Here is a 27,269-nt window from a genome sequence, read left to right as displayed (position 1 = left end):
GAAGGTCACATTGCTAGCAAATGACTGAGATATGATGCAGATTCTGGACCATTTGACTCCAAGCCTTTGATTTTAACTAAAGCAGCAAAACAGCCTTTGCTATTAATTTTAAACATTTTTTGTGTCATAGAACCAACTATTTAGGATTAATCCTAAGTAAGAGTAAGAGTCATGGGAGGTGGAATGGCATTGTGTAAGGGCACAGTTAGAGCTAATTTACAGTTGTGTCCCATTTACCTATGTATCTACAAAGGTTTGCCTAGAGTGCACACTCTATCCAAGTTCTCTTAGGTTCTTTAGTGTAGTTACCACCCACATGTGACACCTGGTGGTTTGAGTTTAAATGCAAGTAGGTGCTTCGACTAAAACCACCCCACTCTGATCATCCCCAGGGTTGAAGAGGACTCCATCTTTCTGGTTTTAGAGCATTTTGTGACCAACTGGCTTTGTCAGTATTTTAGGTCAGGTTCAAAGTAAGGAGAAAGATACACTGGAGATTTTGTTTCAAAGAAAAATATAACCCTTAAATTTTTAATTTTTTAAAATTTATTTATTTTTGGCTGTGCTTCACGTCTTGTGGGATCTTAGTTCCCTGACCAGAGATTGAACCTGGGTCCTCAGCAGTGAAAGCTCGGAGTCCTAACCACTGGACCTCCAGGGAATTCCCAACACTTAAATTTTTAAAATGATTTAAAAAAAAAAAAAAGTATGTGTTCTTATTTGCATGTTTCTGGACTGTAGGCATTTGAACAAATAGAATCCCATGAAAGGCAAAAACTGCACAGTGGCACAGGTTGAAAGTCCGGCTTTGTTGCATTAGGCACAAGTACAGGATGGTGTTTGAGGCATTTTTATTAGTAAACTGCAGATAGCCTAGTACTCGCATCAGAACGATTCTCTCAGTTGTCTCTGGGTTCACAGTCATTTCATCCAGAGCATCTCTGGATGACATCTCTTGTTGGATATTTGGGTTTCATTTCAGCCAGAGTAGTCTGTTTCACATTCTGCTGCCAAACCCTGACAGTCTTTTGAAGGCTTGGGCTAAGAGAAGAGAGGGACGTAAACACTAGTTTAATTGTCTTGCCTTGACTTTGACAGATAGTGAGACTTAACTTTTCTACTAAATGAAGAGTGACAGCCAAAAGAAATAGGTTGTATTATTACGTGTAGTTTCACATATTTAGGGATACCTTTTTCTATTTCTATTTTGTGGCTGGAACTGTTCCCTAGGAAGCAGTTATAGGACTTTTCCTTATTCCTTAAAAAACAAATGATTAAAACAACAAAATCCAAACCAAAAATAAGACCAAAACCCAACAATCCTTACTGGGTCTTTGGCAGATCCAGGTTAGAATCATGGGCAGAGCCAGTAGGAAAAATAGCTGAGAGGAGAATATTCCTTTTTTTTTTTTTAAAGAAAAGAGAACTCTTTTAAAGCCTGCTTTACTACTGTCCTTCTTGTGGATCAGGCCTGTTCCTGGTCCCATTTCTTAAAAAAGAAAAAAAAATCCCTTTGTCTGAATCTTTTTCCCCTCTGAAATTTCAAAAGTTGTGTACCTGAAGACCTACCAACCTACCAATAACATTCATATGTAACCTTACCATTTCTTTCTAGGTCTAATTTGAGAGAGAGAGAGACAGGCAGACAGATTGTCCTCTTACTTACTTCCCCTTAGTTATAAACAATAAAGAAAACCCCAAAAAAGTTTGAAGTGTTATGTATTTTATTTTTCAGGGGGAGAAAAACAACAGAATACCTGAGATTGTGCCTCAGTTTGCTAGAAAAAAAATACTGACTAGAGGCCATAGTGGTGGTTTGCAAAACATTAAGAGAGAACGGATAGGCCATACCTATTGGAGGGACCCTGATTTTGGGGGAGGGGGGGGGATGCAGGCTAAATGGCGCTGGTTCTTAGGAGATACGTGTTCCCAGGGATGTAGTGACATGACCCTCGTCCACCTGGCTCATTGTCTGTAAGCTTCTGAGTCCCTCTTCTTATTCCTCTTTTACAGTTCTCATTTCTTCTCTTGACTCTTACCCTTTTTTGTTACCTAGTAGTAGAAATGGTACAAAAAGGGCATACCCCACATGTGCTCTGCACATCTCTGGGTAGAAATGAAATGCTTCTTTAAAGGTATTTTTATATATGGTCACTTTATAGTACTTTGAATATTATAGACAGAGAGAATCTCCCAAGCAGTACCGTATTCCTTTCTGTCTTTGGTTGTAAAAGTGCTAGAGGGCAGGCAACAGAGAATAATTTCTGGGTCTCTCCAGATGCTTTCCCTAGAGCTCTGGAGGCAGCTGGTCTGCTTTTCAGGTTATTTCAGGTCACAGCACTACCATATATTTTGATACAGCATAAACGGTGTCAGTTGATTTCCAAACACTACTATCACTGTTCTCTCGCCTGCTCACCAGCCCACCTATTTTAAGTTTTTGTGATGGCAGTTCTCCACACCTGATGCCAGTTTCTGTGTGTGTTAGAGCATGGGTTAAACTGCTGTAACAGAGATGTCCAGATACAGCAGTGGTTTAAATAAAATGTTCATTTTTCTTTCATGTAATATTTCTGAGAGTGAGAGGTCCAGGCTGATGGGGTGTCTTTGCTCCCTGTGGTTATTTATGGACCCAGGTTCCTTCCATCTTGTTTCTGTGCCCTCCTCAGAGTCTTGTTCTCATCTGCAGCATTGCAGCTGGGTTGCTGACATACCCATGGTCCAGTCCATAGGAAAGAGGGAACATAATTTAGTCTAGAACAAACCCCTTCCTTTAAGGTGATGTAGAAATTGCATGGTTACTTCTGGTCGTATTCTGTTGGTGAGAACTTGCCATGCTTAGCTGCAAAAATGGGAAATAAAGTCTGTTGCTGAGTAGTTATGTGCCCTACTAAGACTTGAACAACATAAAAGAAAGAGAGGGACTTCCCTGGCGGTCCAGGGGTTAAGACTTCACCTTCCAGTGCAGGGGGTGTGGGCTTGATCCCTGGTTGGGGAGCTAGCCACCTGCCCACATGCCTCATGGCCAAAAGACCAAAACATAAAACAGAAGTAGTATCATAACAAATTCAATAAAGACTAAAAAATGGTCCACGTCAAAAAAAAAATCTTAAAAAAAAATAAGAGAAGGTGGATTTTTGTCCATTGTCCATTTTTCTACAGGGTTATGTGCCTTATTCATCTTTGGAGTTCTTTACACATTCTGGATTTGAATACCTTTTGGGGGATACAAATCACATGTATTTTCTTTCAGTCTGTGATGTACTTTTAAATTTTGTTCATGGGGTCCTTTGTCATATAGAAATTTAATATTTTTATATAGTAAAGTTTGCAGATCTTTTTATAATCCTTGTTTGATACAAATGTATTTTGTATTTGTAGATTTGATTCTATACCAGTTTTGTGGCTAGGGGTAGGCAGGACAGACACAATGATTAATAGGCCCCACAAGCCCTTAATTTATGGTCAACTTTTCTACTTCAGTTTTAAAAAGAAACATTTTATTTTTTTTAACATCTTTATTGGAGTATAATTGCTTTACAATGGTGTGTTAGTTTCTGCTTTATAACAAAGTGAATCAGTTATACATATACATATATCCCCATACTCTTCCCTCTTGCATCAAAAATATGGAACGCTTCACGAATTTGCGTGTCATCCTTGCTCAGGGGCCATGCTAATCTTCTCTGTATCGTTCCAATTTTAGTATATATGCTGCCGAAGCGAGCACAAAAGAAACATTTTAAATAGGAAAACCAAAACCATATGTTTGATGCCTCATTGCATCATTAATTTTATGATTTGACAGGATTTACAATTGGTAATAATTATTTCTAACTAAAAAATTTAATAGTTCTCAAAATTATTCGTCAGAATAGTTCCCTAAAATTCATTTTGAATCTAGAAGACTTTGGTAGGGAAGTCATGCTGATCTGAGAGGTAAGAAATCAGATTTGATGTGAAAGTGAGTGTTCAAGCTGCTAGATGTGCCTCGTATGCAGTTGAAGTATGGTCTGGAGCTCAGGACAGGAGGTAGGGTTAGGGATGTTGACTTAAAAATCAGTAAGTCAGGGACTTCCCTGGTGGTGCTGTGGTTAAGAGTCCGCCTCCCAATACAGGGGACGCGGGTTTGATCCCTGGTCAGGGAACTAGATCCCACACGCGTGCTGCAACTAAGAGTTCACATGCTGCACCTAAGGAACTAGCCTGCGGCAACTAAAACCCGGCACAACCAAAAATAAATAAATTAAAAAAAAAAATCAGTAAGTTGAGCTTCCCTGGTGGCACAGTGGTTAAGAATCTGCCTGCCAATGCAGGGGACCCTGTCTCGAGCCCTGGTCCAGGAAGATCCCACGTGTCACAGAGCAGCTAAGCCCGCGAGCCACAGCTACTGAGCTCGTGTGCCACAACTACTGAAGCCCGTGTGCCTAGAGCCCGTGCTCTGCAACAAGAGAAGCCACCGTGGTGAGAAGCCCCTGCACCACAACGAAGAGTAGCCCCCGCTTACCACAACTAGAGAAAGCCTGCGCTCAGCAATGAAGACCCAACACAGCCAAAAATAAATAAATAAATAAATTTATTTAAAAAAACACACACACACACAAAAGATGAGCACGTAAAGGACATGTAGAGAGCTGTACTCACATTTAGAGGTCTTAAATCAGCTGAAGAGACAGATATTAGACCGTTTAATCTTTGTTAACAGCCTCATGAAGTATAGGTAGTTTTCTAATTTTACGGGGAGTAAATTGAAGCTGAGAGAGATGACTTCTACATAAAGTTGCCTAGTTTGTAGTTGGTGGAACTGGTCCTCATGACTCCAAAGCCCATAGTAATCCATGATATCTCCCTGTGTTTAAGAGGTGAAAAGCATTTCACTAAGGAGGGAGTGAGTACTCCTTGGTGCCAGATGAATTTCTGGAGTGTTTGAAGGCTTGTGCGTAGCCCGGGATTATTTATTAGTTCTTTTGCCACCAGTGGAGGTGGAGAGAACAGTGCCGTGGTTGGAGGATGGATGCCTTGTAGGAAGGGTCTGAGGTGGAGGGCAGCCACTCCAGAGTCCCATTGCATGAAGTTTGGTGGTGGTGAAAGGAAGAAAAGACAGGAGGAGCGTAAACGACTATAAGCTTTTCTGGTTGGTTCGTTGGTTGGTTGGTTTGGGGGTAGTGGTGCAGAAAAGTATGTGTAAGTTTGCAGTTAGAAAAGAAAGGTGGAGCCAGGAGCGTGGGGTTGCATTGGGAGCGCTAGTGCAGTGATCGTGCCTGTTAACGTCTAACAATACAGTGTGAGAGACAGGGTGGTGGGTATGTCGTTTCATTTAAAGAGAGGAATGATATTAGGGGTAATGGTGTTTGGAAACCCTCTCAACAGTTAGGTTGCCTCCTAAGAAAGTATGTGTGAGGTGTTCGGGGTTGGAGTCTTGAGGATAATTGAAAAAGGCACTGGAGTCAAGGTGTGTTCTTTTCAGTCATTTAGCTTTTAGAATGGCTGATAGAGGCCGTAATGCTTGTTTTAAATTAATGATAATTTCAATTTATAAATTACCAAGAAACTTTTTCATGAGTCACATTTGTTCTGTAGAGGAACTGCTATAATCCTGAAAATAAGGTTCTTAACAGTTATTATTAAGATTTGAGTCAGTTGTAATTTGGAAAAGTATGCCCTGTTTTACATTATTTTGATGATTATCATTTTATAACAGAGAATAAATATAAAAGTACCATTAATTATATATATATAAGCTTTTCCTGTGTTAAGTATTGTCATTTGTTGCTTCATTATTTTTCCTTTACGATGTGTGCTTTGTAGATAAAGTCACTAAAGATTGGTATAATGCAGAATGACTTTTTATATTCTCTTGTTTACTATTAAGCAGAAATCAAAGAGCAATCAGCAGAAGAGGATGCTGAAGCAGAAGTGGACCGCAGCAAGCGGCCAGTCCCAGCCTTCCAGCGTTCTGTGTCTGAGGAATCTGCAGCCTCCCTGGTCTCTGTTGGTATAGAAGCCAAAATCAGGTTAGAGAATGAATGCCGCTGGATTGGAGATTAGTGACAGGAAAAAGAGCAGCGAGTTGACTGTAGAGGGAATTCACAGAGCGCAGGCTTAGGACAGAAAGCTGGGTGGACTTTTAGAGCTGATAGCTCTGCGCGTAGCTGGAGTGAAGCACGTCCGTGGGCTTAGGTGGCTGTAGAACAGAGCAGTGGTCTACTGTGTCACTCTGCTCTCCTCAGACCAGGACAGAATATTTCCAGTATGCGATTCCTAGAAGAAGAAAAAAGTCTAAACTTTTAGCATAAGAACGGATTTTTGATTTACTTGTAAGCTTAAGTTTATACTCTTGTTCTTTACCCTCTCTTCATTCTTTAAAAAGAGAAATACAGGATGTTATAACTTCTCTGTGTATCATTCAGCTTAAGTCTTGTAATTTTTTAGATCTTAACTTGGAAGACATGAATAAAACTGAAACCATCCATCAGTTGAATATCCCCATCTTCTTGAAATGTTTCCTTTCTTTTGCTTTTGTCACATCTGCCTCCTCATTTCGTCTCTTGCTCGATTCTGTGGGGACTCCCCACCTTTATCACGTTGGAGTCCTCAGGTCGAAGTCCTCGGCCTGTTTACTTTTATTTTTATAGTCCGATAGCTAGGTCCTATCTGTGTGCTAATGAAACCGCACATTTATATTTTGAGGGCTGACCTTCCTCTGAACTCTAGACTTTCCTCTCCATCTGTCTGCTTGATATCTCCATTTGGAAGTATACTAGACACTGCACCCATAACATGTCCAAAACCACTGTTGATTCTGACCCCAGGCCTGTCCCAAATTTTCTCCCCAGGATTTCTTCATTTCAATAAATAATACCAATATTCACCCAGTTGCTTAGGCCAAAACCTTTTGAGTTAATCCATGATTTCTTTCTTTTCTCATACCTCACATTCTAAATTTTGTAGCCCACCTTTAGAAGATATCCCAAACAAGTACTTATTACTCTCTCTCTTTTTTTTATTTTTAAGCTTTTAATTATTTATTTATTTTTTGGCTGTGTTGCGTCTTCGTTTCTGTGCGAGGGCTCTCTCTAGTTGCGGCAAGCGGGGGCCACTCTTCATCGCGGTGCGCGGGCCTCTCACTATTGCGGCCTCTCTTGTTGTGGAACACAGGCTCCAGACGCGCAGGCTCAGTAGTTGTGGCCCACGGGCCCAGTTGCTCCCCGGCATGTGGGATCTTCCCAGACCAGAGCTCGAACCCGTGTCCCCTGCATTGGCAGGCAGATTCTCAACCACTGCACCACCAGGGAAGCCCTTACTCTCTTAACTTGCCTACCATCTTAGTCCAAGTCCTCTTATCCTTAGGAGGCTGTAGTTGCCTTTTAAGTGGTCTCTCCACTTCTTCTCTTTGCTTTCCCCAGTCCAGGTTGTTCTTAGGACAGTTGCAAAAATGATCATTCTAAAATGTAAATCAAGTTTCTCCCAAACTCTCTTTTGGCTGTCTCTTACATTTAAATTAAATATATAAATTATATTAAAAATTTCAGGGACTTCCCTGGTGGTACAGTGGTTAAGACTCTGTGCTCTCAGTGCAGGGGGCCCGGGTTTGATCCCTGGTCAGGGAACTAGATCCCACATGCATGCTGCAACTAAGAGTTCACATGCCACAACTGAGGAGCTGGCGAGCTACAACTAAGGAGCCTGCCTGCCACAGCTAAGAAGCACACATTCTTCAATTACGGAGCCCGCCTGCTGCAACTAAGACCGGATGCAACCAAGAAAAAAACAACAAAAACATTCAAATCCCTACTATGTTCTACATCTTTGGGAAGGTTTGAAAATTTTCAAAATAAAAGAGTAGGATGAAAAATAAATAAAACATAGTCCCCACCACATTTACCCTCTATTTCTGCTTTATTTTCCTTTGTTGAACTTTTTATTTCTCGACAGTTCGTTTGTCTCCCTTACTGTCATGTGAGCCCTGTGAAGGCAATACTTTTTCCCTTTTTTCCTGCTTTTTATTGCATTGATAATTTTTTCCTATTGATTATACATTATATTTTGTTTTTGAGATGGTTTTCCTTAAGACTCATGTTTCTTTACCCTGTTGAATTTAATTTTGAAAGAATTTCAAACTTAAGAGTTCTAATTGATTTCTTAGTCTTAGCAATATGAATAATGATTTATCATATTTTCATATCTCTTTGTATCTGTCATCTAGCATTTCATTTTCTAGTTATTTAAATATATACTTCCTATTTTGTCTTGGCCCCCTAACAGTTTTCATATTTTGAAAAATTCAGGTTTATATGTATATACAGTAAAATTACTGTAAAATTCACCCATGTAGTGAGTTTTGACAATTGTGTACTGTCATATAACCAGTACCACAACAAGATAAAGAACAGTTCCATCATACTAAAACAATTCCCTGATGCCTTTTTGTTGTCATTCCTGATCCCATCTTCTGCCCTAGGCAGTCACTTACCTGTTTTCTGACCCTGTGGTTTTGCCTTTGCAGTAACATCGTATGAGTGGGATTGTAAAGTATGTGTCCTTTTGATTCTGGCCTTTTTAACTTAGCATATTTAATGCATTTGACATTTGTTTATGTCATCGCATATATCAGTAGCTGTTTCCTTTTTATTGCTGAGTAGGATTCTCTTTTATGGAGGTGCCTACCGCATTTTTTTTTTTTAATAAATTTTATTTATTTATTTATGGCTGCATTGGGTCTTTGTTGCTGCGTTGCGGGCTTTCTCTGGTTGTGGAGAGTGGGGGCTACTCTTCGTTGCGGTGTGTGGGCTTCTCATTGCGGTGGCTTCTCTTGTTGTGGGGCACGGGCTCTAGGCACGCAGGCTTCAGTAGTTGTGTCATGCGGGCTCAGTAGTTGTGGCTCGTGAGCTCTAGAGCACAGGCTCAGTAGTTGTGGCGCATGGGCTTAGTTGCTCCACAACATGTGAATCTTCCTGGACCAGGGCTCGAACCCATGTCCCCTACATTGGCAGGCGGACTCTTAACCACTGCGCCACCAGAGAAGCCCCCTACCCCATTTTTAATTTATCATTTTCCAGTTAAGGGGTATTTGGGTAGTTTCCAGTTTGGGGCAGTTATGAATAAAATTGGTATAAATATTCACTTGCAGATTTTGGTGTGAACATAGGGTTTTTATTTCACTTAGGTAAAAATACCTAAGAGAGAGGTAATTTTTCAAGGAAAATGCCAAAGTATTTTCCAGTGTGACTGTACTATTTTGCATTACCACTAATGATGTAGAGTGGATTGGCAGGATGTTTCTTATCGTTCTGATTCAACTTTACTCTTAGGTGCGCCCTGTGTGCCTAGGTCTCGGAGGTCCCGTCATGGTCTGGGTCTAGGAGGTCGTCTTGCTCCTCCTCCAGGGTGGAGGTGCATCCCCTCCCCCATTCATTCCTCCATCTGCAGCTGGTCTTGACCATTGCAGGGCAGAGACTTGTGCTCTCCTTTTACCAGTCTGAGGCTTTTCTTTCGCAGGCAAGATGAAGGAGAAAGATCTTTGTGTCTTTCCCATGTCTCTGCTGTTCTCCTGCCCAGGCTTTTACCATGACTGGTGCATTCTCAGGACTCTTCTCCATGCCTGAGTGGTGGGCACGAGCACCGGGGGAGGTGCATGGAGACAAGCTCGTGAATGGGTTAGAATTCCCCTGTGTTTGCGGGTCCTGGATGTTCTTTACTCTCCTACCGCCACACACTTGGCTTTTAGCAATTTATAAAATTTTCACTGAATTCTTTAGCCTGCTTGGATGACATCCAGTGAGTGGCCTCTTCCTCAGATTAAGCAAGTGCTTGTGTCTCCTCTCTTCTTGGAAGTGCCTTTCATTCAACTGCAGGTGAATTGTTTGCTCTCCAACTTTTGCAATCTGATGTGTTCAAGAAAAGTGAATTTGTGGATTGTCTGGCGAGTTTTTGCTGTGACAGTGGGAGCAGAGTTCTTTGCAACTTTCTACTACATCCACAGCAGAAGCCAGGGATTTCCTTTGTGCCACCCTTTAAAGTTAACAATAAATTACTCTGAGATATTTGACAGTCTTTATTTCCTACATCCCTTGTAACATTTCCTAATTCTTTAATAATTTGAATATTTCTCTAAAAATATTTACATTGTGGGTCTGTTGTGTGGTGAAATTTCTCAGGTCTTATAGAAACCTGGGAATAATTTTATTATACCTTCACATTTGAGTTATGGTTTTGGATATGAAATTGAAGGTTAAGATATTTTTTGTCAGTACTTTAAAAGTATTTCTCCATTTCCTAATCAGTGTTGTTCATAAAGTTGCTGTCCATCTGATTGTTGCTCCTCATAGTAATGTTTCTAGGGGAAGAAACAAACTAGAAACAGGGTATGCTGAAAGAAATGTAAGTTTAATAGCTTAGAGAAAATTATAAATAAGAAAATTTAAAAAATTAATAAGATACTGGCAAAGGATATTGGTGGATAGTATCCTTTAGGCAAGAAGAAAAACATTTTTTCCCCTATTTGACTTTATTTTTCTGAAAGTAGACCACATTTAATCGTGTGCGCGTGCGTGCGTGTGTGTGTGTGTATGTGTCAGTATCAATGGACAACACAGTTTATCATGAAATTGAAATACATAATATTGGAAAAACTTAAATAGGTGACTTTTATAAACAAAAGGTAATTAGTTGAGAGCGGTCCAATATGAATTTAACTTGAGTTAAACATTACCTGAAAAGATTATTTCCATCACCTGTTAATGTAAGACATTATGAAAGTTCCTGAGGTAGATACTACAGAGGTGATGGTGGGAACTTTAATGCTTGAGAAGAAAGATTTGAGTACAGCAGCCATAAATGTGTTGTGAAGAGAAGATATATCCAAGAGGAGCAGTTCTTTTAATTCTGTTTTTTTCTAAGATCCCTTATTAAGCATATGTTCCATAAGTATATATTGGTTTTTGTCCTTTAACATTTTAAATGGTTTCTTTTTTAAAAAAAATTGTAGATTTTATTGTTTAGAACAACTTCAGGTTTACAGAAAAATTAAGCAGATGGTACACAGAGTTCCCCCTCCCCAACCTTTCCCTGCCTCAGTTTCCCCTAAGGTTAGCATCTTTCATTAGTGTGATACATTTGTTACAACTGATAAACCAGTATTGATACATTATTATTAATTAAAGTTCATAGTTTACATTCATTCTTTGTGTTACATATAGTTCTGTGAGTTTTGATAAATGTGTAATGTCATGTATCTGCCATTAACTGCAGTATAGCATATGAAGTAGTTTCACTGCTCTAAAAATCCCGTTTTGCTATTCATCCCTTTCCCACTCCTCTTAAACCCTTTCTGTCCGTTCCCCCGTCCCTCATCACTAACTGCTTAACCCACTTAAATTTATTTTTTTATATCTCTCTGTGTGTATGGTATATATATTATGCATAAAGAATGTTCCATCAAGTAGTTAGGTAAAACTTGGTCACCACTTGTTTTACATAGCTGGGATATAATTGAGTGGCCATTAAACTGTACCTTCTTCCCCAACCTTAATTTTTTACTTTCTTTATTCCTTTTTAATACTTCGAGATTTTTAAATCAGGTTTAAAAGAAAATTGTTTTTCTAAGCACAAACTATAATTTTTTGATTTGGTATATTTACTACTTTAAAAAAATCGTGCTGTAGAAAAGTAGAATTGCAAATGTATAATTATTATTGAACTTAATTGTTCTTACGGTATAGATATATTTAAATGCTTAGCTTGCACTAAAGACATAATATTTAATTTTAAAGCACAAGTATCTGCAGTTGTCTGGAACTTGAAATAGTTAAATAAAACTGCTTCTCCTCTCTGTCTTCCGTACTTTTCATTTCTACCAGTGAACAGCTCTGCGCTTTTTGTTACTGTGGTGAAAAAAGCTCCTTAGGACAAGGAGACTTAAAACAATTCAGAGTAACGCCTGGATTTATTTTGCCATGGAAAAACCAGCCTTCTAACAAGAAGGACGTTGATGACAACAGCAGTGGAACTTGTGAGAAAATACAAAACTCAACACCACGAAAACAAAGAGGACAGAGAAAGTAAGCAGTTTTGAATTTAAGTGGTTCTAACGCAGTAAGACTATATATAGTTTATTTTCATTGCGATGTTTATGAATATACAAATAGGATTGTTACTGAACAATTTTTTATGTTTCCAACATTCATACGATGCCTTATGACTCACCATTAACCCAGCAGATGCTCATTTTCTCAAAATTAATTTCTTATTTAAAAAAAAGTTTGCGCTAGTTGTGTATTAACAAAAAAGAAGAAAACTGTAAAGAACATAATATAAGGAAGGCTAGAGGGGATTCATGGAATTTATCTATATATGGAATGAAAATTTTAGAAAATCAATGAGATCTTTCTTTCCTTTTCCAAGATAAGTTTTAAATAGTTTGTAAGAGTATAACATAAAAGAATAGCAAAACCAAAGTGGTTTTACCTATATGTGTCATTTATTTATTTGTTTTTATGGTTCAGAGAATGTTGAACTGTCCTGTAAACTCTTACAATACAGTGTTAACTTTCTTTCCTTCTAAATAATCATGTGCTGAGAGTTCCCTTTCTAAAGTCAAAGAAGATGCTCTTTTTTTTAAATGAAAGAATTTACAAATGTTGTACACCTGAAACTAATATAATATTGTAAATCAACTATAATTTTAAAAAAAGAATTTACTATTTGTATAACTATATATGTGTGTCTATATTCATGGACCTTATAGTTCCCCCAAACTCTTGTCTAATATGTTTGCTTTTGGAGTTAATATTTTTTTTATATGTTGTAGGTTCGTTTGAAGGCCATCTTAATATGTGGACTTGGCTCTGGTAGTTGAGGGAGTAGAAGTTTCTGTGGTTGATGAGAAAGTGTAAAAATTAATTTAGCTTGGAAGGCTAACCAGCTCTGCCCCTTGAGGGTGATGATGTAATCATCCAAGTGCTTATCTGGCTTTTATCCAAAGTTAAGTACTAAGGCATTGTGTTGTACTTATTTGATTGGCTTCTTCTTTTGGACTGCTGCCAATGCCTTGAAGACCTGAAGTAGGAAATGAAACAATAACAAGAAAAACCCTTTTAAAAGAATTTAAAGTGGAACAGCTTAAGGAAATTTAAAAGTATTGTATTTAGAGTTTTGGTGTTTTAAAGGCCATAGCTAGCTTTACCTTGATCAATTGGGAGCTCACTTTCTAATAAGATATATCAAAAGTCCAGAAAACTTTTGTCCATCAGTCATTAGTAAATTTACTGGACTGGACCAGGTTATATCTTATATCCTCATGTTCTGCCTTGAATAATGGCAATTAATAAACAACTGTTCTGGGAAATACAGTTAGGCTTCATTTATTTATTTATAAGCTAAGTTAATTTTTAGTGAAAACTTTATGAGCTAAAATAATTATGTAAAAATAGCCTTGGTTTAATGAAAGTCTTTATATGCACTTAAGTGTTTAACAAGTTATTAAGTGATGATAACAAGCCAGTTAATGGACCTTAGGAATAAAGCATGTTTTTGAAATTTGGAAATCATTTAGGGATAAACAGTTACTTTAGCTTGGTAATGATTTTAAACATTTGCAAAATATGTTGCTAATGAGTTATAAACCAGATAAACAGCTAGTTAATTTTTTAATTTGAAAAGGAGGATTTTAAAATAGTCTCTTTTTTTAGACTTAAAATTTGGGGGGTATGTAAATATTTCAGCTAACTTCTCTCGATGTTCTTTCCGAAGCTGGGCTCCTCTCGTCCTTAGGGTTGACGTCAGCATCTTACTGATATGTTGTGTACGTACAAACTGGTTGTAAAACCTTAAGGTGAAATTTGACTAACCTGCTGCTTGGGAACTGGTTAGTAATAGACTGGTTAGTCATTCCATTGGTTTTTATACCTGTCCCCCCATCAAATTACTGGTGTAAAGAAAATATGTTAAAACAATGCATTCGTCTTCATAGATGAACTGTTAGTCTTTTTTTCCTCCTAATAAATTAGCAAGTTAGTAATGAAGATGTATTTGTAGGAATGGAGATTATATTTACAGGAAGGTTTGTTCTCATTTCACTGTGGGCAAATTTTATAAAAACAAGAATTTGAAGTTAGCATAGCATGGTAAACTTTAAAAAAAAAAAGTGAGCCTGTGCATTTCTACTGCTGAACATAAAAAATACTGGTTATTTTTTATATGGTTTGATATTTAAATGTACTTATTGAAATATGTTAATACTTTTTTTCTTTCAATGATTCCAGGTATAAAAAAGTTTAGTACCCTGGTCATTGTGCTGATTTTCTCTTAATAGGAATCATGATATATATCCAGCATACAGCAGTGCAGTGAGTTATGATCTATATTCAATAGTGATTTAATCCAGAATTATGATCAGGTTAAATACTATGATATCAGGAGAAGATTAAAGTCTTAGTGCCAGCCATCTGATTTCCCACGTTTAATATTAGTCACAATAGTAGTCATTGTTTACTTCTTGATCTCAATTCATATATGAAGTTTTAGGACTTTCAAAGTTTGAAATCTCCCATATGTTATTCAGTGAACACTTATTCAGTGTTCATGTTTATACTGTACTTTTTGCTGTTACACTTTTTCCCTTATTCCCAGGTCACTAGTAGCTATTTTGTTTTTGCTTTTTACTTCTGGTTTGTGAGGTAAAGTCTTAGCAGAGGATACTTGCAGCATCATGCCACAGGCCAGCTGTCGAGATTGCCGAGGGGACCGTAAGAAAGCGCCAGTGCTCACATTTCACTCCCACTGCCTCCCTCTTCACACTTCTAGGGGGTTTTCATTTCCCCTGGGAAGTAACCTTGCTGTCCGTAAAATTAACTGCCAGCTCCGTTGTGGTAGTCCTCACTGATCATATAGCAAATCAGAAATACCTGATTTGATCAAGTTGTTTTTTAAGCATTTAAGTAAGGCCAAAGGGAATATTCATTTTATGTGATAAAATATGGTTCCTGAATAGACTATTAGAGTGTCAGTTAAAAAATATATATATAAAATGGCAAAATAAGTCTGCAACTGTAATTTGTAACACTTCCTTATGGATTTGGAGACTTTTTTTTTTTAGTTGCTTACATGATATAGCTATCCAGTTTTATATCTATACTATGAATAATAACATATTCTAAAAGTTGTTTTATGATAGTTTATGCCTAAGTAAAATTGATTTGGCAATGCATTTTATTTAAGTCGTTATAAAAGGAAACAATTTTCTACTTGTTATCACTTTCACATCTGTTTTGTTCTATTTTATTTTCCAGGGAACGGTCTCCTCAGCAGAATATAGTACCTTGTGTCAGTGTGAGCACGCAGACTGCTTCCGATGATCAGGCTGGTAAATTATGGGATGAACTCAGTCTGGTTGGCCTTCCAGATGCCATTGATGTCCAAGCCTTATTTGACCCTACAGGTATGAGCCAGTCTTCAATAATAACTACCTTTTGATTCTGTAAGCATTTTCACTTTAGCAAATTATCAACTTAATAGTAAATACCGTTCATCTAGAAATAATTATCACATTGTAAAAAACGTCATTGTTAAGTATACCTGCTTAGGTAAAATAAATTGTCTAATTATGTTTACCTAACTTATTTAGCATCTGCACAGGGCCATCACTGGGCTGGATGCTTTTATAAATATTTGCATTTACACTTGTGTAGGCAGCAGTGCCATGGAGATCTGACAGTTGCGGAGAGAGAAATTTTAAAGGGATCTGTGAAAACCTGGGGAACGTGGCAGTCTGGGTCTACTTGAAGTAGGGGTGAAGGGTAATAGATCTAAGCCCTGTGAATGTCCTGTAACGCAGTATAGTTAGTAATCCATACTCACGATTTGGTGCTCCTGGGGCTTTGAGTGAAGAACTGCGTGTAATTGTTCAAGTGCTCTGTGAGAGAGAGTTTAAAGACTGAGCTGTTACAGATGATTGACGTGGGCTCTTGGCATGGGGTGCAGTGGAATAGAGGTGTATATGTAGCTTATTTGTCAGAAACAAAGTATTAAGTAGTTTTCCTTTATGTTTTATGTCAATACACCAAATAAAATATAGTAACGGTTAAATAAAATGACTAGAAACTAATTTCTCTGTTGAAGAAATAATCACTAATTCAGTGTGCATCAGAATCACTTGGAGGGCTTGTTGACACATTGATTTCTGGGCACCATGGCAAGAGGTTTTGATTCAGTAGGTCTTGGTTGTGGTCTGATATTTGCATTTATAACAAGTTCCTAGATGATACATTTCGAGGAGGGCTGCTTTAGTGGTATCACAAATATCGCATGCCATTGTGTATTCACACATTTGAATTGATGTGGGGGATTTTCATCTTTACTTATTAGCGTTAATACGTTTAATGTTTATTCAGTTGCTTCTTTTCATTTTAACCATTTTAGGCACTTGTTGGGCTCATCACCGTTGTGTGGAATGGTCACTGAGGGTGTGCCAGATGGAAGAACCGTTGTTAGTGAACGTGGACAGAGCTGTTGTCTCAGGGAGCACAGAAGTAAGTAGAAGAAACACATATTTAAACAACAGCTTTATAACATTTACTGTGTCAACATAAAGATTCACTTCCAAGATTTATTAAATGATTACTATAATGTAAAAACCCTTAAAATAGGAAACTATTAATTTATATCCAAGAGTAGTTTGTGCAGACCACTAGAATATAGTATGTTAAGTTGTGCAATAAATGCAGATCTTTAAAATAAATATTTTACATTTAAATCAGAAATTAAAATTCTTAGAAATGGGTATTACTGACTATAATTACGCATCTTACTCTTTAAGACAAAACTCTTTGATGAAGATTTAAAATAAGAGAGACACGATTTGACATCTTTAGTCCACCGTGTGAGCTAGCTCTGTTTGCTATTTTAAAAATTGATTAAAATATTTCTTTTCAGTAAAGTTGGCAGTTCGGTTTGTCTTTTTGGCACTATCCCAAAGTAATATCATATACACAGACTGCCATCTTTCAAAGCTTTCACTGCGATTTTCGTGTGATTTTGAATCGAGAAATAAATGCAACGTTTACCTTCCATCTATAAAGGCAACAAACCCTGTGAAGTGAAATTGCTTTGCTGCCTACAAATTCCCTTTGGTTTTTGACAGGTATATTTGGGAGAAGTGAAACAGGCCTTCCAAAGGAATATTAGAAGTGGAATTTTTTACCGTAGAAATTATACGGGCTTTAATAGATATCATATAGGTAAACATTTCAAAAGTATTGTTGAGACAAGGACTTAGATTTAATTATTCAATTATTATAACATTTGCTTTACTCACATGATCAAAATTACCTACTTTATATGGATGAGTAACCCTCACCTCAGGATTAGTCAAGTTAAGAGTGTTTGTTTTGGAAATGTGACATTACATTTAAAGGCTTACATTACCAAATTTTGAACAGTATAATGCACGATAAATAATTTCCAGTCTGAACATACTTAGATGGCCAGATCGTGACTGTGATAGATCAGTGAGAACTGTTTCTTCCATGAAGTACTTCAGAAGTAGTTTTGGAATATTTTGTGACAGTGAAAAGCATTATAGGAAAGGCAATGAACAAAGGCTAAAATGAACTGTAACAACCCATTTTTGATAAGGCTGTGGGGAAATAGGCACTCTTATGCCTCATTGGTGGGAATGCAAATTGGTACATGTCTTCTGGAGAGAAATTTGGCAAAATGCCTAACAGACTATACATGCACTTATCTTTTGACCTTTCTGAGATTCTATCCTGAAAATATGCCTCCAATAATACAAAAACATTAACAGCATTGTTCAATTTGCAAAATATTGGAAACAACCTCTGACCACACATAATAGAATGGTTGACTAGACCATGGTATGGTTCATACAGTGGAATACTGTGCAACTGTAAAAATACTATGAGGAATATTTTTATGAACTAATACAAAATAGCTTCCAATATATACTTTTAAGTGGAATAAAAAAGTGCAAAAGACCACTTATGGTGTGCAACACTTTATGTAGGAAGGAATGAGATGTAAGAAAGTATACATGCATATGCACATTTATGGAAAATAAACACAGGAAGAATAAACCAGAAAGTAGAGGGATTGGTTACCTGTCTCTGAAAGGTGGGTGGGAAACAGGTGGAATGAAGACAGGAGTGGGATCCGTGTAGCAGGGATGTGATGCAACACTTCTCAGATATATCTTTTTGTATAGCTCTGACTCTTAGAACCATAAGAATGTTTCACCTATCCCTGAATAAGCAACTACAGCCATCTGGGCTATGGGGGAACCTAAAACGGGATAGCAAAATTCACAATAACAGGGGTAGGGGAGAAACTAAGCAACTGAAAAATAGTGTCTTGACTGGATACCTGTAAAGCTAAAGACAAAAAAACCCCCTGCATATACATGCACATACCTGCTGTAATCGAGTGAGTAAAATTCTAAAATGATTTTTGTGGTGTTAGAATGGAGGTATCAATATAAACTTAAGGTTTTTAATATTTATATAGACAGATACAGAAATATAGGTATGTGTGTATGCATGTGTTAGTATGCTGCATTTATCTCCTAGCTCTGTCCCCTGTGAAGGCCTAGAAGTAGTGACTTCTAGTAGCAGTGAGCACATCTAGTGCCCAGATCTTGGTTTCTAACCAGTGTTCTCCAATAAAAAGGACCAGAGCTCCTTGAAAAGTGGCTCATGGTGCAGGGAAGATACAAGATGAGGTGCCAGAAAGCAAGGAAGTGCTCAGAGATGGGGACTTGTTGAAAGCACAGGAGCCGACCTGAAGGAGCTCCTAAGAGCTGGACCAGTTTGAGCAGTAACAGAAAATAATGATAGTCTTGGGTTTTCATCCATAGAATGAGCCACACTGATAAATAAGTTGATAAAATAGATAAGTAGCGTAGGTCAAGTCACATCACTTCTCTGCCTGACACTCTTCAGTGACTTCCCGTTTCACTAAGAGGAAAAAAGCCAGTCCTTCCTGCCTGGCAAGGCCTCCACGATCTTCACCACTCCCACGAGTGCTCTAAGACGTCGCTCCCTGTAACCCTTCCCCTCCCTCGCTTCCTTCAGCCTCAATGATCTCCTTGGTCTTCCTCAGAACCGTCCACCTCTAGGCCTTTGCAGTCCCTGTTCCCTACATGCATGGCTTCCTCCCTCATTTCCTTTAGGTATTTATTGAAGTTACCTAATCTGTGAGGGCTTTGCTGGGCTCCCTGTTGAAAATTTCAGGAGTCTCCTCCTCCCATCATACCCCCCGCTGGATTGTTCTCTCCTTCATACTTACCAGCATCTAACACAGTGTATATTTACTTAATAATCTTGTCTGTCTCTCCTCACTAGATAATAGTGCCCTTCTGAAAAGGATCTTTTTCTGTTTTGGTCATTCCTCAATAAATACTTGTAGCCTAAATGAATAGCTCTAAAGATCATTCATGGAATCATTCATAGTTACAAGAAAGAAGTCACAAGTAAGTGCCAAAGTGTTAAAGGAGGTCACCAGTGTGGTTAATTTTATATAAGTTTATAAATTCATAATTGTCAAAAGAACCCCTCTAAAATAGAGTAAATCTTTACAGTCCTACATAAGAGGTGGGGGTGGGGTGGTGTGAAAATGAAAAATCTTTGATATCTTAAAAGGTTCCCTAGGGGCAAAGTGTGTAAAAGTGCTGTTGAACTTAGAACAGGCTTTTATTTTACCAAAAAACAGATGTTAAAAATTTGTCGACCGTTATTAGGATGACATGTGGCTGAATGTATTATATCTACCTCTGTTTTCAAAGAAAATAAACATTTCATCTGCCTCTTCAAGATAAAGGTGGTGTTTCAACAAGAAGAATGTAATAACTTTTCACAGAAACGTGCTGAGGGTTGAGCATTTTGAAAACAGATGCTTGGAACTATTTCTATTGGTAGTTTATTGCCAGAAACAGTGAAACTTTGTAATCAAACAAACAACAAAAATATTCTCACATTGGTTGCCAAAAAATCCTGGACAGAGAATTTCCTGATTAAAATATTCTAAAGAGTTCATGGATGTTTTAAACCCCTTTGTTAAAAATTAATATTTTTTTACTTTGGAAGGTGAAAATCTACTGGTTAATTTTTGATAATTTTGGTTGGGATTGAAAAATGGTTGTAGAAATATGTACTTTTGTTTAGATCTCCCTGTTTTTGTGAGAATCATTTTTTTAAAAGCCTTTGACAGATACTGAAATAAACTGAAGTTAGCATTGGACCTTTCAGTCTTTCAGTGATGGAAAAGAACAAGACACAAAGCTCAGATGGGGGGTTGCAGTACTCTAAACTTTTGGATTGTCTACATCTTTAAATAAGAAATATTTGAGCACGTGTCCTTAATATACATCGTCATTGGAATGTGTATCTCTTCTTTATGCCACTTAGCAACATTTGTAAATTTATGTTGTTTCTGTGAGTATTTCATTACCCTTGGTCCCCCCACTAGGGCTGTAGGCATCACGAGGGCATGAATACTGTATGTGTTGGTTTGTCACTTTATCTCTAGTGCCTGACAAAGTACCTGGAACACAAGGGAGTCATTTATGGGATAAATGTATGCATGAGTGGAGTTTGCCAGTGAAGGGCAATGCTGAGTGCGATGGTCCAAGGGAGGGGAGTGTGCTACTGGCACCTAGTGGTGCTGTGAGCCGCCTGCACCGCACAGAGCAGGATCCAGCTCCAGGGGTGCCGAGGTTGACAAATCCCCCTGTAATCAGGAAATATTATTTCTATTTTAAAACTAATACATTTAATATATCTCCTCCATTGTTAAATGGCATGCATTATCAAGCAGTTCAGTTTTTCTGGAATTTCCCACAGATTGTTTTTCAGTTTTTCCACAGGGAACTTTATTTATCTTTTGCTAGATGGAAGAATATGCTAAACTACGACCTGTATTTCAGGAGAGGTAATGGTGTTTCTCTTTTAATCTCCTCTTTGGAGCCCTGGGGGTGCTACCAACATCTTGGAAATCTGGATAATTTGAATATTACCAAGGGAATACTTTAATCTTGAGTTCTACAGATGTTTCATCATTTATTTACCTAACGCCCCTCTTTCCGGCACTTTGCTCATTGCCCCCCAAAGAAATATCCCATAAACCTCCAACACATATTTCCGTTATTTAACTAGTTCTGAATCAAATGCTCAGCCTTACTCTATAAGTAAAACATTACTTATAACATCTCTCCACTTAGATAATTTCTCATGCTTTCTTCACACTCATCATCTGCCACAACCCCATATTTTTTCTTTTCTTTCTTTTTTTTTTTTAATTTTTTGGCTGCGTTGGGTCTCTGTGCTGCGCGCGGGTTTTTCTCTAGTTGTGGCGAGGGGGGGCTACTCTTCATTGCGGTGGCTTCTCTTGTTGTGGAGCACAGGCTCTACGCACGTGGGCTCAGTAGTTGTGGCTCGCGGGCTCTAGAGTGCAGGCTCAGTAGCTGTGACGCACGGGCTTAGTTGCTCCGCGGCATGTGGGATCTTCCCGGACCAGGGCTCGAACCCGTATCCCCTGCATTGGCAGGCGGATTCTTAACCACTGCGCCACCAGGGAAGCCCTCACAATCCCATATTGCAATTCCATTGTATTCTACTGATTTTGTGCCAGTTGTCTTTGTGTAAAAACCAACTAAGTTCTGCAAGAAGAGTTGTAAGTTTCTAATATTTTGGGTTCTTGTTGTAGACTGAAAAAGAGGACAAAAATAGCTTTCCTGTATAAAGTGGAAGTACACATTAAGAATGTAGACAAGCAGTGTAATGTAAATGTAATTTTTGTTTAAAAAATAACAATGTACAGTAAAAGTCTCTGTCCACACCCCTCCCCTATAAACTGAAAGTAGGTTTATATAAGATCATTTTAAACATGGTCTGTATCTTTATGTAAGATGATCTCCAGGTACCTACTTTATGAATAATGTTGTCTAATACTGTTATTTTTTATATAATCCTAGTGCTTTGCAATGTAAACTAAAAAATTATCAAAGTTATGTGTTCTTCATTCCGCCCTGTAGTTTTTTAAGAGGAAGGAAACGTTCACGTATCTGCATTCTCTGTGTGCGCTCAGGGGTCCACAAGATACCTCCACCTTGGAGACTGACGAGGACTCATGGGGCTCAGCACAGAGTTGTAATTATGGCAAAGACTTATTGCCTGTATGTGCTAAGGATGCATAGTGAAAAGATCTTAGTGGAGAAGGACCTTGATAAGGTCTGGAAGACCCCGCGTGCAGGCTTCCTTGGGCGCTTCCCCCCGTGAGGGGCATGCAGAGCTCCCTCTTCCTCCAGCAGTACAGCTAGGGCAGCATGTGCATGGCGCTTCTGCCCGGAGAAGCTCAAGGTCTTTACTGGGGCTAGTCATGTAGGCACTCTCTGCCCAGCACATACCACAAGGAAAGCCGTATTGTTTGCACAGATAATCTAGGCACAGTAAACTGCCCTTACCACGTAGGCAACCATGGGAGCCCTCCAAAAGCCAACTTCCTAGATGCCACCTACGTAAGCAGGCCTTTCTAAGGACAGTAGTATCAGGAATGCTGTTTTAACCCTTCTTTTGCACAGAAATAAGATTGGATTGTGTCTCAATTCCAACATATTTCTGTCTGTATAAGTATAGTATTTGCTTGTTAGTTTACAACAATGAGTTATTTCACATCATAGGGAGACTGTGATAGGTGCTCTAGTGGTTATATAAAATAACTTTTAACTTTGATCAGAGGAGATATTGATAAGGACACTTTTTTAAAAAATTATTTATTTATTTATTTATTTATTTACTTACTTATGGCTGTGTTGGGTCTCCGTTTCTGTGAGAGGGCTTTCTCCAGTTGCCGCAAGCGGGGGCCACTCTTCATCGCGGTGCGCGGGCCTCTCACTATCGCGGCCTCTCTTGTTGCGGAGCACAGGCTCCAGACGCGCAGGCTCAGTAATTGTGGCTCACAGGCCTGGTTGCTCCGCGGCACGTGGGATCCTCCCAGACCAGGGCTCGAACCCGTGTCCCCTGCATTGGCAGGCAGATTCTCAACCACTACACCACCAGGGAAGCCCCACTTTTTTTTTTTTTTAACATCTTTATTGGAGTATAATTGCTTTACAATGGTGTGTTAGTTTCTGCTTTTTAACAAAGTGAATCAGCTATACATATACATATGTCCCCATATCTCCTCCCTCTTGTGTCTCCCTCCCACCCTCCCTATCCCACCCCTCTCGGTGGTCACAAGGCACCGAGCTGATCTCCCTGTGCTGTGCGGCTGCTTCCCACTAGCTATCTATTTTACGTTTGGTAGTGTATATATGTCCATGCCACTCTCTCACTTTGTCCCAGCTTACCCTTCTGATAAGGACACTTCTGACTGTAACAGAAAAATCCTGTATTTGACTCTGAAATCTACTTTGTCTGATATTAATATATCCATTCTAACTTTCTTTTGACTAGTGTAAATATGGTATATCATTCCATCCTTTTATTTTACCCTATTATATTTTTATACTTAATGTGTGTTTCTTACAGGCAGCAGGTTTTTAAAAAATCTAACCTGGCAGTCTCTGCTTTTTTATTTGTAGTACTTAGGCTACATACACTTAATGTGATTAAGCCCCTCTGCCCCCATTTGTGTCTATCTGTTCTTTGTTTCCTTTTTCCTGCATTCTTTTGAAGTTTTTTATGATTCCATTTTATCTCCTTTGCTGGATTATTACCAATACAGGCATACCTTACTTTATTGCGCCTTGCTTTATTGCACTTTGCAGATATTCTGGTTTTTTACAAATTGAAGGTTTGTGGCAACTCTGCATCAAGTAAGTCTATCACTGCCATTTTTTCCCACTTCGTGACCCTGTGTCACATTTTGGTAATTCTCACAGTATTTCAAAGTTTTTCAGTATTATATCTGTTATGGTGATCTGTGATTGGTAACCTTTGATGATGCTATTGTAATTGTTTTGGGGTGCTACAGACTGTGCCCACGTAAGACAGTGAGCTGAATGCATAAATGTTCTGTGTGTTCTGACTGCCCCATCCACTGGCTGTTCCCCTGTCTTTCTTCCTCTCCTCAGGCCTCCCTATTCCCTGAGACACAACAGTATTGAAATTAGGCCAATTAATAACCCTACAGTGGTCTTTAAGTGTTCAAGTGAAAGGAAGACTCTCAATGTCTCTTACTTTAAATCAAGAGCTAGAAATGATGAAGCTGAGTGAGGAAGGCGTGTGGAAGGCTGAGATAGGCTGAAAACTAGGCCTCTTGTGTCAAACAGTTAGCCAAGCTGTGAATGCAAAGGAAAGTTCTTAAAAGAAATTAAAAGTGCTCCTCCAGTGAAGACACAAATGACAAGAAAGCAACACAGCCTTTTTGCAGTTATGGAGAAAGTTTTAGTGTTCTGTATAGAAGGTCAGACCAGCCACAACATTCCCTGAAGCCAAAGCCTAATCCAGAGCAAGGCCCTAATTCTCTTGAAATCTATAAAGGCTAAGAGAGATGGTAAAGCTGCAGAAAAACACCTTGGAGCTAGCAGAGGTTGGTTCATGAGGTTTGAGGAAAGAAGCCATCTCCGTAACATAAAAGTACAAGTGCTGATGTAGAAGCTGTAGGTCATCCAGAAGATCTAGGTAAGATAATTATAATGAAGGTGGCTACAGCAAACAGCAGATTTTCAATGTAGACAAAACAGCCTTCTATTGGAAGAAGATACCATCAAGGACTTTCATAGCTAGAGAGGAGAAGTCAGTATCTGACTTCAAACCTTCAAAGGACAGGCTGACTCTGTTGTTAGGGGCTAATGCAACTGGTGACTTTAAGCTGAAGCCAATGCTCATATACCATTCCAAAAAATCCTAGGGCCCTTAAGAATTATGCCAAATCTACTCTGCGTGTGCTCTGTAAGTGGAACAACAAAGCCTGGATGACAGCACACCTGTTTGCAACATGGTTTACTGAATATTTTAAGCCCACTGTTGACACCTACTGCTCAGAAAAGAAGATTCCCTTCAAAATACTGCTGCTCATTGGCAGTGCACCTGGTCACCCAAGAGCTCTGATGGAGACGTACAATGAGATTAATGTTGTTTTCATGCCTGTGAACACATCCATTCTGCAGCTCATGGATCAAAGAGTAATTCTGACTTTCAAGTCTTATTATTTAAGAAAATACATTTCATAAGGCTGTAGCTGCCAGAGATAGTGATTCCTCTGATGGATCTGGGCAAAGTCACTTGAAGACCTTCTGGAAAGAACTCACCATTCTAGATGCCATTAAGACTATTCATGGTTCATGGGAAGAGGTCAACATCTCAGCATTAACAGGAGTTTGGAAGAAGTTGATTCCAGCCCTCATGGGTGACTTTGAGGGGTTTAGGACTTCAGTGGGGGAAGTAACTGCAGATGTGGTGGAAACAGCAAGAGAACTAGAATCAGAAGTAGAGCCTGAAGGTGTTGACTAAAATGCTGCAATCTCATGATAAAACTTGAGCAGATAAGGAGTTGCTTCTTATTGATGGGCGAAGAAAGTGGCTTCTTGAGAGTGAATCTATTCCTGGTGAAGATGCTGTGAAGATTATTGAAATGACAACAAAGGATTTAGAATATTACATGAGTATTACTTTCGTTGATAAAGCAGCAGCAGGATTTGAGAGGATTGACTCCAATTGGGAAAGAAGTTCTACTGTGGGTAAAATGCTATCAAACAGCGTTGCGTGCTTGAGAAATTGTTTGTGGGAGGAAGAGTCAGTTGACTTTCCAGACTTCACTGCCGTCCTACGTTAAAAGCTTGCCACACCACCCCGCCTTTGGCAACCGCCACCCCATCACACAGCAGCCACCAGCAAAAAGATTGTGACTTGCTTTAGGCACAGGTGGTGGTTAGCAGTTTTTAGCAATAAAGCATTTTAATTTATTTATTTATTTTATTTATGTCTGCATTGGGTCTTTGTTGCTGCACGCGGGCTTTCTCTAGTTGTGGTGAGTGGGGCTACTCTTCCTTGCGGTGCGCGGGCTTCTCATTGCCGTGGCTTCTCTTGTTGCAGAGCACAGGCTCTAGGCGCACGGGCTTCAGTAGTTGTGGCTTGCGGGCTCAGCAGTTGTGGCACGCGGGCTCTAGAGCGCAAGCTCAGTAGTTGTGGCGCACGGGCTTAGTTGCTCTGCAGTGTGTGGGATCTTCCCGGACCAGGGCTTGGACCCGTGTCCCCTGCATTGGCAGGCGGATTCTTAAGCACTGCACCACTAGGGAAGCCCAATGAAGTTTCTTCATAAGAGCAGCATTAACAGGTCTGAACCCTTCCCACCTTTTGTAGTTAAATTGAAAGACGTTTACTTGAAGACAGAAATATTTAGGATTACTCCTGTAATTAAAGGGCAATACATGTAAGTTTCTGAATTTAGGTATTATGTGTGAAATATGAAGATAGAATGTTTTAGGGATGGAATGAATTGTGTTTTATTCTTTATGGATTAGATGGCAGAGTTGCAAATGTCTCCATAGTTTCAAGCCTGAGTATATGAGAAAATTAGGAGTTTGTTTGGACTGTAATGAGCCTTACATACCATGAAATGTCTTTGGGACTAAATGTCAGGGTTGGAATCTTAGACAATGTTCCTAACTAGCAATGACAGCAAATCAAGCTGCCAATGGAGAACATTAAGCAAGAGGAAAGAAGATGGACGATTGACCCTTTTGGCAATGTTCAGAGGAAGAATTCCAGTGAAGACATGGATGTGACATAGAGTAAAAGTTGTAGGAAGTGTACTAGGAATTACTGAGTCTGGATTAGTAAGTTTAAGGAGGTATGGCCACTGATTTCACAGGTGTTTTTGTATTATAAGATTTCCTAAAAATATTTTCTAAATAAAATATAATTATTGAATGGGGGAGAAGCAGGAATCTTGACTTCTTTTTCTGTCAGACATCGTTAGCTAATGTCAAGGTACAGCCTCACCAAGCAGTACTACCTGTCTACACCCAGTTTTTTCATTTTGCACAGTAAGAAATTGTATGCTCTCTTCACTCTAAAATGCAAGGTATGAGGAGGACGTCAGGATCAGGTATGGATTACTTCCTCAGAATACTAAGTGCAAAATCTGGTTACGGCAGGATAATCCAAGATTTGACCACAGAATGCTTTAGGTATACCTAAGTATAAAAACTGTTGTTTTGTTTTCTTTCACCCTGCCAACTTGATTCTGAAAATTTATTTAGGATTTAAGTTGGGTGGAAGCTAAGAGGAAACTGGAAATTTCTGTTACAGAAAAAT

General features: G+C 38.8%; 1 protein-coding gene across 29 annotated transcripts in view; it reads left to right on the top strand.

The window, feature by feature from the left end:
* Positions 1–27,269, top strand: part of KMT2C (lysine methyltransferase 2C) — a 275,535-nt gene that overhangs the window by 100,416 nt on the left and 147,850 nt on the right. For 24 of the 29 annotated variants that reach the window (XR_014267064.1, XM_082473735.1, XM_082473734.1 and 21 more), the window contains 4 exons: positions 5,873–6,014; positions 11,859–12,059; positions 15,288–15,436; positions 16,417–16,526. Coding sequence is in view for 28 of the 29 variants with exons in the window: in XM_082473735.1 (XP_082329861.1) it covers positions 5,873–6,014; positions 11,859–12,059; positions 15,288–15,436; positions 16,417–16,526 (602 nt within the window). In the remaining variant the exon portion in view is untranslated. The remainder of the gene's footprint in view (positions 1–5,872; positions 6,015–11,858; positions 12,060–15,287; positions 15,437–16,416; positions 16,527–27,269) is intronic. The other 5 variants (XM_082473737.1, XM_082473736.1, XM_082473744.1 and 2 more) reach the window with 1 other exon arrangement.

The sequence above is a fragment of the Balaenoptera physalus genome, assembly GCF_965194825.1.
Source record: "Balaenoptera physalus genome assembly, chromosome: 8".
Classification (NCBI taxonomy): Eukaryota; Metazoa; Chordata; class Mammalia; order Artiodactyla; family Balaenopteridae; genus Balaenoptera; species Balaenoptera physalus.
This window is presented reverse-complemented; position numbering and strand designations above follow the sequence as displayed.